At 44.6% G+C, this 17429-nt stretch overlaps 1 protein-coding gene across 1 annotated transcript; it reads left to right on the top strand.

The window, feature by feature from the left end:
• Window positions 1-9065: 9065 nt before the first annotated feature.
• On the top strand, window positions 9066-9817 carry LOC136520941 (uncharacterized). The gene has a single exon (XM_066514632.1). It carries the CDS (start codon window positions 9082-9084, stop codon window positions 9544-9546), a length of 465 nt encoding a protein of 154 aa, XP_066370729.1. The 5' UTR covers window positions 9066-9081; the 3' UTR covers window positions 9547-9817.
• Window positions 9818-17429: the final 7612 nt, after the last annotated feature.

Raw genomic sequence — 17429 nt, 5'->3', positions numbered from 1 at the left:
AATCCTAACCCTAATCAGGTGAAGAACAAAGAAAAGAAAGGGTCTCGGATCTCAAAACCGAAACCTAACCCGCGAATCAATCACGGGGAAGAAGAATAGTGAAACTCTAACCCTAACCAAACCCTAATCTCGATCCTAATCCCATCCCCAACCCTAAATCGGATAGATCCGAGAAAAGAAGAAAGGAAAATCAAAGGAAAAGAAAAGGGGAAGGGGAAGAGACCTACCTCATCGCCGCACCGTGCTGCCACCTCGTCGGCGCGCGGGCAGGTGCTCGGGCAAAGGGCGCCGCGGCCAGGCCGCTCGACGGCGGCGCGCTCACCCGCTGGGGAGCGCGCACGCTGGCGAGAGGGCCGACGACGGCGCCATCATTGTCTCCGTAACATCATGGGACTGAGACAGAGGAGGAGCAGAAGAGATCAGGGTTAGATCTAGGGTATTGAAGGGGATCACGGCACCGCCGCCCAGACCGCTCGACGGTGGCGTGCTCACCCGCTAGGGAGCGTGCACGCCGGCGAGGGGGCTGGCGACGGCGCCATGGCTGCCGCTCATCGCTTGCGTTTCGCTCGGCTGCTCGCTGCTGCTGCGCTGAGGAGAAAACGGAGCGCGGTGAAGAGAGAGAGAAAAGAGAACCGAATGGTCTAGGGTTTCAGGGTCAGCCGCGACCAGGGGGGTTTGATCCTGCGACATCGACGCTCGGCCATCGGATCGAAACAGACGGCACCGGTTAATCGGGCCGACTTGCGGCCCAGGCAAGCGAGCGCGCTGCGCGGCTTTGCTGGCCCAGGCCTAGGTTGCGGCCTGGGTGCGAGCAGCGCGCGCGCAGAGAAGTGGGCCGAGCTGGTTTTCCTTGCTGGGCCAATGAACAGTGCTGAAATTGAGTCATTTTTTACTTTTTTATTTTCCAGTAAAAGTTTTTTTCTGAAAAATGGATAAATGACTCAAAGAAAATAGAAAAGAGTTTTTTGCCTGTGGGTAAAATTCATTAAATTAAATTAATTTTTCGCTGCGTATTTAAAGTTGTTATTTTCATTATTAAATTCGAACCAACGTGAGAATTTAATTTTAAAAAAATAGATATGTTTTTAGTTGATTATAATATTGTTATTATTCTGACCAACGTTGATTAATGACAATATTGTGATGTTATTTATGAGTTTTGTCATGCATTAATTCTATTTCTGTCTAACGATGATTTAGAATTAGTGTAGAGGATAATTATATGTTTTAATTTTGATCAACGTTGGAACTAAAGCATGCAATTGTTATTGTTATTATTTATGTTCTCACTCTATATGAATTGTGTTTTCAGGCGAATACAACTTAATGGGTTGTATCAAAGAGATCCCCACTCTCAAAGGTGATAACTATACGGAGTGGAAGAAAAAGATTGACCTGGCCTTCATCTTGGCTGAGGTGGACTAGGTAGTCACCTCATCGTGTCCCACTGAGCCTGTGGCACCAGTGAGGGAGACAAATGAGGCTGATGCCGCTTGGGCAACTAGAGAGAGGGATTTTGCATCCCAAAAGATGTCCTATGACCTTGAGCATAGAAAATAGGTCACTGCCAACAAGAAATGTATGGCTGTGATAAAGAACACGATTGAACCTACGATTGTAGGCTCAATCCCAGAGTGTGACACCGTCACCGAGTACCTCGATAGAATAAAGAGTCAGTTCACTAGCTCTTCAAAGACATATGCTACCCAGCTAATAAAGCAGCTGGTGACAGAGAGGTACTCTGGAAATGGTGGCATAAGAGAGCGCATATTAAGGATGAGCAATTTAACACCCAAGCTAAAACCAATGGATCTGGCTCTCAAGGAAGGGTTCCTTATCCATCTGATTTTTGCTTCCTTGCCAAAGGAACTTGACACTTTTGTTGTCAATTACAACATACATCCCGAGAAGTGGGACTTAGAGAGGCTCATGGCTATGTGTGTGCAAGAGGAGGAGAGAATGAAAGCTGCCAATGGTGGCACTATAAATTATGTGAAAGACAACAAGAATAATAATAATAATGCTAACTCCTCCTCAAAGCCAAAAGGAAAGGGTCCCATGCTGCATCAGCCTCAGCAGAACAAGTTCACAGTAGAGAAAGACCTGTGTCTCTATTGCAAGAAGATGGGACATTATAAGAAAGATTGTTCCGATTATTTAAAGATGATCATGGCAAAGAAAGGTGAGAACATTATTACGTTCATAAATGAATCCCTGTATATACAGTATTCAAAATCTACTTGGTGAAATGACTCAGGTGCAACTGTTCATGTTGCTAACTCTTTACAGGGATTCCGTTCAACGAGGATTATGCAAAGAAGAGAAAGACACGTTAAAGTAGCAAATGGAGTCCGAGCAGATGTCAAAGCCGTTGGCGATCTTTCTCTAGAGCTTGCTGATGGCTTCACACTTTTACTTAGAGATGTACTTTATGTTCCCTCTTTATAGAGAAACTTGATCAGTGTTTCATGCTTGGACAATGATGGATATGATTGCCATTTTGAAAATGACAAATGTAAGATAACATTTAATGATGCATGTGTTGGTCTTGCTATCTTACAAAATGAGCTTTATTTGTTATCACTACGTGATGATGTGAATGTTGTATGTGATGATAGGAACGTTGCGTGCGACAATGAGGATGTATCCACGTCTGCGGATGTAAACAAAAAAAGAAAGAGAGCTCACGATGCGTTGTCGAAATTATGGCACTATCGTTTAGGCCATATTTCGAGGGGGAGAATAGAAAGACTAGTTAAGAATGATATTCTTCTTCCATTAGAGCTCTCAGATTTAGAACAATGCAGAGAATGCATAAAAGAAAAGTATGTAAAGAAAATTAAGAAAGATGCCAAACGAAGGGCAGGAATTTTATAGATTATTCACACAGACATGTGTGGTCCGTTTTCTATAAAGAGTGTGGATGGTTATGATTCGTTCATAACATTCACAGATGATTACTCCCGTTATGGCTACATTTATCCAATCAAAGAAAGAATAGAAGCATTGGATAAATTTAAGATATTTAATGCAGAAGTTGAAAACCAACACAATTTAAAGATTAAGATAATCATGTCCGACCGTGGGGGGGGGGGTACTACGGTCGGCATACCCCATATAGCCAAGTTCCTGGACCTTTTGCAAGGTTCTTATAGGAGAATGACATAGTAGCCCAGTATTCTACACCGGGCGAACCTCAGCAGAATGGAGTAGCTAAAAGACGCAATCGTACCCTGATGGATATGGTGCGCAGTATGATTAGTTACTCTACCTTATCGTTGAGCCTATGGATGGAGGCGTTAAAAACTACCATTCATATTCTCAATAGACTACCAAGTAAGTCGGTGCCCAAAACACCGTATGAGTTGTGGACAGGAAGAGTGCCCTCACTAAACCACTTACGTGTGTGGGGGAGTCCTGCTGAGGCTAAAGTATTTAACCCAAACATTGAGAAGCTAGATCCCAAAACAGTAAGTTACCATTTCAATGGCTACCCAAAAAAGTCAAAAGGTTTTCGTTTCTACTGTCCAAACAGACATGCAAAGTTTGTGGAAACGAGACACGCTGTCTTCCTAGAGGATGAAATGATGAGGGGGAGCATGGTAGCTTGAGAAATTGACCTTGAAGAGAAGCGGGTGTATGCGCCCACTCCGATGATTCATAAGCCATTTTTCTCACTACCTGCTGTCGCTGCACCGACAGTGCAAGATACTGTGGTGCTAGCACCTGTTGTTATTCCGTCTATGGCAACAATGAATGATGATGATGAACTTATTTTTCAGGATCCTATAGAACCTATTGCCACACATGCGGGGGAGCAACAACAGCCTCAAACAGAAGATGTACCAAATGTGGAGGCCCCTAGAAGGTCTCAAAGAGTTAGAAAATCAGTTATTCCTACTGACTATAAAGTATACAACACTGAGGAATTTCAAATGGAGGTTGATCCCACCTTATTTGAAGAAGCCATGAGAAGTGATCATTCATCAAAGTGGCTTGAGGCCATGGAAGATGAAATGAAATCTATGAATTCCAATAAAGTTTGGGACTTGGAAATAATTCCTAAAGGAGCCAAAATAGTAGGTTGTAAATGGGTCTACAAAACAAAACTTGACTCTCAAGGGAATATAGAGAGATATAAAGCATGACTTGTGGCAAAAGATTTTACACAAAGAGAAGTGATTGATTACAATGAGACCTTTTCTCCAGTCTCATATAAGGATTCCTTTAGAATCATGGTGGCATTAGTGGCACATTACGATTTAGAATTACATCAGATGGATATAAAGACGACATTTCTCAACGGGGACTTAGAGAAAAAAATTTACATGGCACAACCGAAAGGTTTTGTCATGGAAGGAAAAGAACGAATGGGATGCTGCCTAAAGAAATCCATTTATGGATTAAAACATGCTTCAAGACAGTGGTACTTGAAGTTTGATCAGACAATAAGGAATTTTGGGTTTAAAGAGAATGTTGAGGACAATTGTGTATATGCAAAGTTTAAGAATGGGAAGTTTATCTTCCTTGTCCTATATGTGGATGATATCTTACTTGCTAGTAGTGATGTCAGTCTACTACTAGAGACAAAGAAGGTTTTGTCCTCAAAATTTGATATGAAAGATCTTGGTAAAGCTTTATTCATTCTAGAGATCGAGATTCACCAAGATAGAAGTAAAGGGATATTAGGACTGTCACAAAAGGCATACATAGAAAACATCTTAAAGAAATTCAGTATGCACAAATGTAGTCCCTCACCTGCTCCTATAGTCAAGGGTGACAGATATAGAGATTTTCAATGCCCTAGGAACCAATATGAGATCGATCAAATGAAAGCGGTTCCATATGCTTCAGCTGTTGGAAGCTTGCAATATGCTCAAGTATGTACGCGCCCTGACTTGGCATTTGTTACCGGGTTACTTGGTAGATTCCAGAGCAATCCTGGAATAGAACACTAAAAATTAGTAAAGAAAGTCTTGCATTATTTGCAAGGAATGAAAAGCCTCATGATGATGTATAGAAGATCTGATTCACTCCATATAGTGGGATATTCAGATTATGATTATGCGGGAGATGATAGAAAATCCACGTCTGGATATATATTCACTCTCGTAGGGGGACCTATTTTATGGAAAAGCTCAAAGCAAACCGTCACTACATCATCCACAATGTATGCTGAGTTTGTAGCGTGTTATGAGGCAACGGGGCAGGTGAACTGGCTAAAAAAGTTCATACCCGTTTTGAAGGTGGTTGACGACATCTATAGACCACTTAAGTTATACTGCGATAATAATACGACAGTACAGTATGCTCACAACAATAAGTCAAGTGGTGCTGCCAAACACATTGACATAAAGTATTATGTTGTGAAAGATAAAGTCTGGGATCATGTCATAAGTCTTGAGCATATAAGTACCAAAAAGATGCTCACAGATCCGCTTACAAAAGGCTTACCACCCAATGTGTTTAGAGAATATGTAGCTGGCATGGGTTTAAGGGAAAGCCTATAATTCCTGGACAAAAGAAGGCCCAAAGTTAAGTATCTATTTTAGAACAGAGTGGTGTGTTGTAGCTATTAAATCTATTGGCAATTGACCGTGACGATGAAACATGCTCTATGCGCTAATCTGTAATGGAATGAACAAAAGTAAATGATATGAAATTGAAAGATGGTAGGAGATCAAGGGGGAGATTATTAGATTGATCTCTAATCCCAAACTGGGCCCAACGGCCCAGTTGGGCCTTTGATCAACGCCTTGATCGGGGACGCCTAGCCCACTATGGCTGGAGGGCCCCTGTCACACTACGCAATAAATAGATGTGGGGGCCGGCGGCTCTACGCACGAGGTTTGCTTGAGCCGAGCTCCCCACCGACAAACCCTAAACCCGATCTAGTGAGGGGCGCAGCCAGTGACGAGAAGCACCTCCACCACTACACTGCGCGACCATCGGTCTTCACCGCCGGCCACCACTGCTCATCACTAACATTGTCTTCACCGACCGTCGCTGCCCTAGCGCAGACACCGACGCAACACCCATGGCAGACACCTCTGGATCGAAGGTCTACGATGGTCGGTAACCTAGCACTACTCCTCCCTATAATCTCTATCTAGTTCATGTACTAGGACATGCAATTCATTTATAAGAGGTACCCGGCTAGATCTATGACCTTGTGATTAGAATAGTCTAACAGGTCAGACTGCCGCAAGGCTCCCTGGCCATGAGCGCTCCGGGGCAGGGCCATGCCCAGGCATCATCACTGGTGCCCCTCTCAAGAGAGCCCTCCCTCCGTGCATTCCCTCATGCATCACCATGTGCCAAGCGCAAATTGGGCGGTCGCGCAGCCCTTGGCTTGCAGGTTGCGAGCCCTCAAGACAGATGTCCGCTTGCAACCGCGATGCTTGCCCCGGGCTGGGTTGGCCAGTGGCCATGGTTCTGCGTCCTGTTAGCTTGGCTAATAAGCCATGACTGAAACTACTGTTGGCTGATTTGTTGTGAGAGAAAAATACTGTTCGTTGGCTGAAAAAGTACGGCTTATAAGCCAAGCGAACAGGGCGCTGAGTCCGAGCGGCCTTCGTCGTGCATGGTCGTGCTCCTTCATGCCTCCGACCATCGTAGTCTCCGCATCGGGCATAAGTCGGCAGCCTCGCCCTGCTAGTGCATAACACATAGGAGCAGGCAACCAGGCATGTCATAGGGGAAGGGGCGACGACAAGGGGGATCTTAGGAAGGAGGCACGCCGACAGCGTGGCTCCTTGGAGGATCGCACGCCCTGTAGCGGAGGATGGGACAGGGTCGATGGCCGCAAATCGGTGAAGTGGAGACCCGTAGATCCGAAAGTTCGAAATAAGGGAGCAGCAAGATGCGGCGCATCTCACGCATGACGAGGAGAGCGAGGTGGTGGAGTCGTCGAGGTCTCCGGCAGGGGGAGCGGCGGCAATGGCGGTGTCAGGGAGGGCAGTGACCGGCATGTCGCCTAACCTGCTGCACGGTACTCCCATGATTTTGGTTTTTGCACATCCCGTTTTTTAACCCGTGAATTGGAACAAGGCCAAGTTTTGCTCGCTGGAAAGTTTTGCTTGGTTAGGGGGCATAAAAGGGAGCAAATAAATTTGTGTCTAACTAAGAGGAGGAAGAGTAAATTAGTTTCAAAAAAGAGGAAGAGTAAATTGTTCTTTTTTTATGTCTATTAGTCAAGACTATTAGAATATATATAATCAATAATGCCGCGGGAGGCGCCGACGGCATCCATCCAAGCCAGAGACAGGGTGAGCCGGCATCGGAAATTAGTATGGGCGCGCTTGCCGACGACGCCGACAACGCCACTGCTTCAAGTGTCGCACGCCGCTTCCTCGAGCCAGATCCGTAGTGGAGGCGCTATGCGAGGGCGTAGGGCCTCCCGCTTGGGTCGCCTCGGTCGACCTGATGCTGGGCAAGCTTGCCGCCTTGCTCGTCGCGAGCCGACAAGCAGTCACACCAGCACCTGGGTGCCTACAGGCTACAACAACCGCTTCTCAGAAGGTTCAAGCTTCGTTGGTGGACTCCCGTACTCTAGTGATGGCTCCTCAGTGCACAACGGACTCGTCTCCGTTGTCCCATGTGCAGGGCACGGCTCCACATATGGGACGACCCGTTTGTCGCAGGTGCTGAGGCGCCAGGAGAGGATGGTGAGGTCTGGCCACCTGGGTTAGAGCCGCCCAAGCATATGGCGGGTTCTACGCCGACGCAGGATGGCCATCCAGACGACCAAGCCACACCTTACCCTCCTACGCCAACGAAGGGTGGCCAACCGAACAACGATGCAACGCCCACACCGCGTGAGGCCGCTCGGTGCCTCGCACGGTTTACCGAGGAGGTGCAATTCAAGCGAAGGTCATCCTTAATTGCCACTCCACCAAGGCAGATGCTCGCAACCAAAAATTCCTAGCCAAACAGGAGTAGATGGATTGCCGCTCAACCGCTGGCGCACATACCGACCTCCAAGAGGGGCGAGGTACTCCTCAGGCAAAGGATGGGCACCCTGTCACAGGTGACACCAACTTCATCCACGTCCAAGCGAGCATATGATGCTATCTTCACAGGGAACTTGACGTCGAGCCAAGTTGCAGCTCTGGACGAGTTGTTTCCGACGACCAACAATAGGGCTGGTAGAAGAGCCGCTCGTACCCCGGTGCGCTCTTCTCGGATGGCGGAGTAGGAGCGCGCCGACTGCAGCTTGGTTGTGTACCATTTATGTAATATCAAAATTTGAATTTGTATACTAGGATGGTCAAGTAGACCTTCTTGGGCGCTCATCGTTTGTATAGTTAAACTCTTCTTCTTAATTACAATGATACACAAATCTTTTGGGTATTCGAGAAAAAAAATAATGGTGTGAAAAATATAATTTTTTTGGATAGCCAAGACTCTATCTGATGAAATAGGAGAAGGAGATGACAACGCTTTAAGGTAAGACTATTGTTAACTATAATGACTCTTGTCAGCCGTTTGTTGTAATCAGTAAGTATTGTTAGAGCCATTATAAAATATATTTTTATAATATATACATATTTGGTGTTCATAGGATAATATTAATATAAACTTAACTAAAATTTAGATAGTTTGATTAATGACAAAACTATAATTGTATTCTTTTGCATCTGGACAAGCTTTGTTCAGATTCAAAGACAAAATTCTATTGTCCACTTAATGAAAAACTTGCGCTCCGGCGCATGTTCTTGAAAAAGGACAGAATTATATATTTTTCTGGGGATGGAGGGACTGAAATCCTTCTTGTTAATTTGGACCGTCGATTCATAGCAATCAGATCTAGTGCTCCTACTTTTGAGCACTCCCGGCATCAGTAACGCACCCAATCTCTGATGATTAGTCCTCCCGTGATCCCGTCTCCGTTCGCCCGCAAACACGTTTGCCCAGTTGAAACGGAGTTCCCTTTTCCCCGTCCGGCCTTCCGCTTATAAAACACGCCACCGGGCTTGCTCCTGCTTCCCCAATGTTCTCCGCAAGCATCCAATCCAAGAAAACCAAGCCAAACAGGCAAGCCAGAGGAAGAAGCAAGAAACCACCTGCTCCCTCGCGGAGATGTCGTCGCAGCTGGTCGAGGACCACCGTTCGGGCGCGGAGGTGCACGCCGGGCACGAGCTGTGCGAGCGCAAGTCCCGCGAGTTCATGGTGGAGTTGGGCCTCCCCGACGGTCTCCTCCCGCTGCCCTCCCTCGACGAGGTGGGGTACAACCGCTCCACGGGCTTCGTGTGGCTGCGCCAGGCCGCCGGCGTGACCCACACCTTCGACTCCATCGGCAAGCAGGTGTGGTACGACAAGGAGGTGACGGCGTTCGTGGAGCCCGGCCGGATGCACAACCTCGCCGGGGTCAAGAGCAAGGAGCTCCTCATCTGGGTCACCCTCTCCGAGATCGTCCTCAGCCCCTCCGGCACCAAGATCGTGTTCCGCACCCCCGCGGGGCTCGGCCGCGCCTTCCCCGTCACCGCCTTCCAGCTCAAGCCCGCGGCCGAGGAGGAGGCCGCCGCCGCCGCCGCCGCCAACTGATCTGCTTAGCTTCCGGCGCCGGCGGCTGCGTGTGGGCTGCTCGATCTGGCAGCGGCGCCGCGAGATCCGGCGGTGACTCTGTGAGTTGATTCAGGTTTCCTCCGCTGTGTATGTGCAATGGTTGTGGATGATGCGGGAATAAACGGCGTCCCTGGATCCAGAATTCATGACTGTGCGCTGGTGCTGCCACAGTTTGGTTTTGGATTGATTGACAACACGTCTCTGATCTATCCAGTTTATTTATGCTCGTATCGATCACTGCTTCGTTGCCCGTTTCCTCTATGTATATGTATATGTATCAGAGGATTGCATTGCCAGTTTGTTTGCTGGAATGATGCAATTCTAGTTGCTGCGCCCTCGTCTCTTCAGATCTTGGGTCCTGACCCTCACAATGGGTCAGGGACAAGGTACAGAGACAATTCTGAAGATCTAGCTTTGTTTGCTACTTACACGTTCATGATCCGTCAATTTGGTCATGTTTTGTTGAAATTGGTCGCCTGTGAGGCGTTTTTTTTTTGGGTGGAAACTTGTGAGGTGCGTGTTGGAGGTTGGAGCAAGGCTTCAGAGGCCCAGGCCTGTTTAGTTTCTAAAATTTTGCAAAATTTTTAAAGATTCTCTGTCACACGAAGCATTAAATATAAATAAAAAATAAAATTAATTATATAGTTTAGATGAAATTCACGCGACGAATTTTTTAAGCTTAATTAGATTATGATTGGATATTAATTGTCAAATAATAGCGAAAGTGTTATTGTGGTACTTTGGCATTGAGGCAGTGCATGCGTACAGCATACCTTGCGGCTCCCTAGATGTTGAGGTGCACAGCTCGGCATCTCACTCGTGTTCATCAAAGGAGTTACGAGCTGAGCAAGGTGGTTAGCATTTAGTATAAACCTTCATGTGCAGTGCAGTACTACAACAACTACCTACTACCGAAGGTTGGCATTTAAACCTGCCTCTGCGTGCCGTAGAGGGTTGACGGCCTGCACGAACACTCCGTTCGGTCCGGCTCGCAAGCAACGGAAACCGCTCGCTTTGCAGCACATGCTGGTGCCCACATGGTATTGAATTGAAGAACTCTCAATCGAATTTGATTGCTGTGAATTTCTATCAATTCCAGGTGTTTCTCTTATCAATGTTCAGTATCGAGTCTTCGACACAATAAAGGGGTATTTGGTTCGAGCTACTAAACTTTATTAGCTAGCTACTAAATAGTTTAGTCACTTTTAGTAACTCTAAAGTTACCAGAGATAACTAAAGCTCTTTTAGTAGCTTTTAGTCATAGTGTTTGGTTAAAAAGTTACTAAAGTGACTAAAAGCTACTAAATTTATTAGCTACTGGGCGAACCAAATAGGCCCTAAGTCCTGAACGTATAAACTTGCGTGCATAGGCCTAGTTTAGTTGGGTGAAATTTAAGAATTTGGCTACTGTAGCACTTTCATTTTTATTTGGCAATTAGTATTTAATCATGGACTAATTAGGCTCAAAACGTTTGTCTCGTGATTTCTAACCAAATTGTGCAATTAGTTTTTTTTCGTCTACATTTAATGTTCCATGCACGTATCGCAAGATTCGATGTGATGGCTACTGTAGCACTTTTTGGGAAATCTTTTTGAACTAAACAAGGCCATATCTTCGGAGTATTCATCATGTCACAGATCATCATGTCACAAAGATGTTAGCAATGTGACGATCTTCCTTTTTGAAAATTACCATTTCTAGTAGCTGCCTAGTTGTTCTAGACGCTTTGTGGTTTATTTTAGGATTCCCCTCTAGTACAACGTAACTTTTAGGCACTTGCAAACTTATGCAACATCTCTACCTGATATCCATAAAATTAATAGTTTAAAGGGGAGCTAGACAAGTTTTATATTAGCTCTAATTATTGCGCAAACTGTGTTTGGGGTTGAGCTGAACTTTTTAAAGGCAAACTCTGATTGGCAACCCATTGCGCAACCACACAACCACGCGACGACTGTGCCGCCTCTGCTAGAGGTTTAGCCCTTGTTTAGTTGGACCCCAAAGTCTAAAAAGTTGCTACAGTACCTGTCACATCGAATGTTTGCGGCCCGTGCATGGAGCATTAAATGTAGACAAAAAGAAAAACTAATTGCACAGTTTGGTGGGAAATTGCGAGACGAACGTTTTAAGCCTAATTAGTCAATGTTTGGACACTATTTGTCAAATAAAAACGAAGGTGCTACAGTAGCCCCAAATTCCAAATTTCACGAACTAAACAAGGGCTTAGTGGATGTTTCTTCATCCCGACCCCAGATCTCTGGTGACAGGTTGACCTGACAATGGGTACCAGTGTGGTATGGTGGGTGGGTGGGGGAGGGGCGGAGCACCGCCAACCACTATAGTTGGAGGCGGCGTTTGGGCAAAGTAGAGGTGGGAAGGCTTGTCAGCGACGGATTAGCGAAGGGCAAGGTCGACGAGCGAGGGTGGATAACGAATTTTTGCAACGAGGCGGCGTGTCGCTAGCGGTCACGGACGGTGGTGGGAGGCGGCAGTGGGGTAGGGTCACACGTTCGCACTATAGCGCAACCAGTTGCATGTTTAGCCCTTGTTTAGTTCACGAAATTTGGATTTTGGGCTACTGTAGCATCTTCGTTTTTATTTGGCAAATAGTGTCCAAACATTGACTAATTAGGCTTAAAACGTTCGTCTCGCAATTTCCCACCAAACTGTGCAATTAGTTTTTCTTTTCGTCTACATTTAATGCTCCATACACGAGCCGCAAACATTCGATGTGACAGGCACTGTAGCAACTTTTTGGATTTTGGGGTCCAACTAAACAAGGGCTTACTCTGTCAATCTGTCCCTTTCTGAAGAGCTAGCTATGGAATTTAACAGGACGGGAGAATTTTTCTATTTAGACACTATTGTCTAGTAGTTTGCAAGGATTTGTCATTATGGGTTACAATAGAGTTGTGATTAAGGTTATAGGTTCCGGCCCTTCCATCTATTGAAATTTCAACTTATAGTTCCTTTCTGCAAGGACCCTCAAATACTTGGCCCTTATATTTAGGTGTCACAATAGGGATTATGACTAGGGATTGCATCACGGGTTGTGACTAGAGGTTGCTACATGGGTTGTGTTTAGGGGGTTGTAGGAGGGTTTGTGGTTTCGGAATTCTAGGTTTTGTTCCTTCCTTCTACTGAGCTCACAACCTTTTATTCCCTTCTACATGACCCCCACATGTCTGGCCCTATATTTAGTGGTCAAAGCAAGGGCTATGATTATATATGGTACAGAGGATTATGATTAGGGGTTGCGGCAGGGTTTGTAAATAAGGGTTGCAACATGGGATTGTGGTTAGGGTTCCATGTTCTAGCACTTCCTTCTGTTGAACTTGCAACTTTTAGTTTCCTTCTCCATGAACTCTCCTATAGTAGATGCTTGTATTTAGCATTTGCAACATGTGTTGTGATTAGGGTCATTGATTATTGGTTGTTGTGGGAGTTGTGATTAGGTGGTCGTAGCAGGTGGTGTGATTAGGGATTGCTAAAGGGTTGTGATTAGGTTTGCAATAGGGGTGTGTGATTAGAATTTCTATGTTCTACTTTGCTTAAAAATTTTAAAAAAGTTTTCTCATGAGTTCCTATAAGATTTGCCTTTTTCAATGTGCTTGGGCTAAGTTGAATAAGTAGACCATTAATTTCTTTAGGAACCATAGCTGGGCAAATCTATTGGCCTCCTAAAATTTTCTGCTCTGCCACTGCTTGTCAGGTTGGAACCTTGATAGAAGAGCGGTAGACCAAGGACTCACCACAACATGGACTAGGGGTGACCAGCAAGTCATTGATACCACCGGAAAACACTGTGTGTCATCTTGTGTGGTATCGATCACTTGAGCTCAATTCAATTGTGGATCTTTGAGAAATTTACTATCTTAGAATTGAATTGCTTGCTCTTGTCACCCTAGGCCTCAAACCTCTATCTAGAAGTTGTCTTATTAGGGTCTCTTGCGTTACTAATCAAAATTACCTAGTGCCTTTGTTTTCAATGGTCACCGACTATTCACTACTACACTCGCACCTTTTACAGCCGTGTCGTAACCTATATCACAGTCTAATTTTGGCCTCGGCAGTAAGCTATCAAGAGTGATGGTCATAGCCTTCACCGTCGGCATCTGGGACTGACTGTGGTGTACATTAACACCACTGATTGGCTTATGATCCGTCCGTGATTAGGTCCTTACTTCAGTCGCATTGGAGCACGACCCGACTGTGGATGTACACTAACACCGTCGCATTGGCAAATGATCCGATTGTGTTGAGGCTATCAAAACTATCGTGTGGGCACATCAACCGCCTGTGTAGTGGTCACCAGCACCGTTGCCTTGTACTTCGACCCGACTATCAGCGGTGCGGGTTCACTGTCGGTTCGACGGCCGAGACGCCTGTGTAGAGGTTAACACCACCGTCGCGTCAATGTATGATCCGCCAGTACAAAGGTCATGGTCATCGTCGCCTTGCACCACGATCCGCCTTTGATGATCATTTAGTCGGTGTTGGGTTACTAAAGGATTTAGCGGTGATATACTTTTGATCCCTAGTGCATCATACGTATAGCGACGGTGACAGAATTTCATCCGGTTTCACAATAGTTACTAATTCAGCTGGGCCCTTAATAGCTTCATGAACACAAAGCGTACAGATATATAATCATTACATCCATAAATCATGTTCACAACACAAGAGTACTTTTTACAATAACAATGGACGCTACCATAACATCTTTCTCAACTGATGTCCTAACACAAGCTGTACATAGAGCATACTAAAGGTACTGATGTATACATACTTACATAATGAAATGAAGTACTTGTGCTCCTTCTATGTGGTGCTCCTGCTTGCAAGGCAAAATGAATATAATTAGTGCATCCTTCGGATTGGTAGCCAATGCATCATGGAACCTCTCTTATTCATCTCTGATCCACAACCTGAACAAAGCAGCAGAATTAATAACATTGAACATACCATTCCTTTAGTTAACAAGCCAAAATTGGCCTATACATACATAGAATGAAAACAACTGCCTACCTGAACAAAGATTGTCGTGATGACGAAATGTAGGAAATGCACCTTTACTGTTCTGCTAATGACTCCATGAACAAGGGAACATAAGAAAGATAGTAAGGCCTTTTCATATGGAAACGCCCTCTTGATCTACAAAAGTGGATGACATAGGCATGGATGACTTGAACCTTTCTACGGTCCATGGCATATGCAATCAATGTTCTATCCTTCCCAACAAGGAAAATGAAATTTCATTCTAGGTGAATTGTAATCACTCTGTACTCCTCATCACAAAGCTCAGAACCAACTTTAATATTCATGCATCCAAACAGTTCCTCCGTGTCCACAACATGCTTCAAACTCTAGTTATTAGTACAATAGTCTTCAAGTATCCACACTAAAAGCTAAGACCTATTGCGAAATTTAGCACATCACACACACATGTGACCCTAAGCTTGATGGATAGACATTTTAGCACCACCTAGTTTAGAAATTGTCCTCCATGTCTTTCCCTCCATATCCACAGCAACTATCGCAGTGTACTCAAGCATGTGCATACAACTATTAAGAAAAACACTTCTCGATTTTGAACGTAGAAGAATACTACGCTCATCACATTTATATTCCTTAAAGATCCATGCTATAGTTTAGATGAGTAGATCTCCACACCTACGCACGCACCCTCCACCTCAACAAATTCAATCACATGGTGCGAGGATGTTGGGTCAAAACCTAAGCGAGCCTGACCAACAGAACGGAAGCTACGCGGTAGTACATGCCATTTGTGGATCGCCGGATTGCAGACAACATAGCGACGTAATCCATCAGGCCTAACACACCAACAAAGGATGAGGCCGCTGCAACAATCTGAGACTAGGACTTTTATAAGGGGGAAGGGCAAGAAGGACAAGGAGGGCCATTCACCGGTGATGCTGGTGAAGTTGCGATTGCCCTTCCATCAGTTGACATAGAAGAAGCCGACGATAGTCTATGAAAGCTTCTTATGTTGATAAGAATTGGAGATGACGCGCCTCTAGGAGCGATAGACATACTTGCAGCAGCACAAGGACCGAGCAGGAAGGTAGCGGAAGATGTCGGCAAGCACATCATCTGAGAGGATGTCCACTCCGTTCCTGATGTTAGGGGCCTCCTTCATCTGGAAGGACACCACTAGCCGAAGAGATGAGGATGCCCTGCCATGGAATTGCATCAATAAACATTAGTAAGGAGATGAGTTTCAAGGAGAAGGGATGGCAATGCAAGTAAGGCCTTATTACATTTTCCTTTGGATCTGGCGGCGTGAGCACGAGTGGCAACGCTGGTGATAGTAGCAGCTCATTCGCTGGTGGATCTATGCGGGTGTTGGTATATATTAATGCACACAGAATAATCCGCAAGTGCACAGATATTATGCCGATGTAGCACTTCACCGAGAGTAAAACTAGTTTTATATCGAACTCGAGGAAACGCATGTGAGAATAACTAAATCTAACTTAACCCAATTTCATAATCAAGGCTAGATAATAGGAGCGTAGAGGAGATCATAGGGGTCTTCTAGTTCTAACTTCGGTAAGCTTTATATTATCTTGGGTTATATTGATGTTTATAATGGTCGGTAACTACCATCAATAATTCCCCCAAGCTTACCCTTTGCTAGTCCCTTAGCAAAGCTAAACTTAGCATGGATCTGAAATTTAGGGTCGTAACAACTCCTCAAAAGTACACATGCATTCAAACAAGAATTCTCCTCCGGATTAGACCAAACTGATCTAACTTTCAAACTTACTCATATTACCTTCATCTATGGGGCTCATGGCCTTCACTTGGGTCTTAAGCAATTGAAAGACAAAGCAATCAAGTCAAGCACTCTGTCTTATGTTCTTTGTTCAACCATTATTCCAGAGTTTTTGTAAGTTTTCAAAATAAAACTTAGAGATTCTACTATATGACACTCTCAAGTCTCTCAAAATATGTGGTATTTATGGATCCTCACCAAGGCAATAATGATGTTATGCCTTTCTTCCTACAACTAATGCTTATATGGAGCTCATAGGAAGTGTGATAACATGAAAGAGCATACTTGCAATACATAATTGTAAAGTCAAACATCGGATCCAAAGAGAGTTGAGTCATACAATTAGATCAAGATGTGCATGTGTGTGGAATATATGGTGGATGTATATGGTAGCTAGCCTAATTCTAATATGCTCCTTGAAAACATATCTCTCTTTTGAAACTTGAAAATATTTGCAAGAAAACATGGGCTATCTTCTTCATCTTCTTTTTTCCTAGGCGGGCATCTGAGTACCCATTGTTTTCAATATCTCGGACACTTGTCCATTTTTTCATCTCTCTTTTTTTATGAATAGCTTTTGCATAGCCCCATGCTTCTTGTTTGGAATGAAAACTTTTGAGAGATAGCAAAAAGAACTTGGAGCATTTATTTGGTGGATATCTATGAAGAATATTTTTGGTGTTTACTCCTAGTGTAGGAGTAAAACATTTTTAGGTGGATCTTGATGGAAAGCATGTTTTTTGCGCCTACCCCCAATGTAGGAGTAGTGCATATGTGGGTGGTGTGTACGTGATCTTGATTTTAAGAGCAAGACAAACCTCTCATAAGGCATCAACAAAGCTTGACTAAACTCAATGCAAAACAAGCAGCATATATGAGTGAAAGTTTTTCTAATCTAAATATCATATATGGCTCTGGTAGGAATGCAAGCTTTGTCATATAAGGAACTCATCATGTAGGATTTTCATATTTTTCAAAGGATAAATCTCCAGAAATTTAGTATCACTAGGAACAAGATAAACAACAGCTCAGACCTTCTCATATCATATCCGTCAATTGCCT

The sequence above is a fragment of the Miscanthus floridulus genome, chromosome 18 (assembly GCF_019320115.1).
Source record: "Miscanthus floridulus cultivar M001 chromosome 18, ASM1932011v1, whole genome shotgun sequence".
Lineage (NCBI taxonomy): Eukaryota > Viridiplantae > Streptophyta > Magnoliopsida > Poales > Poaceae > Miscanthus > Miscanthus floridulus.
This window is presented reverse-complemented; position numbering and strand designations above follow the sequence as displayed.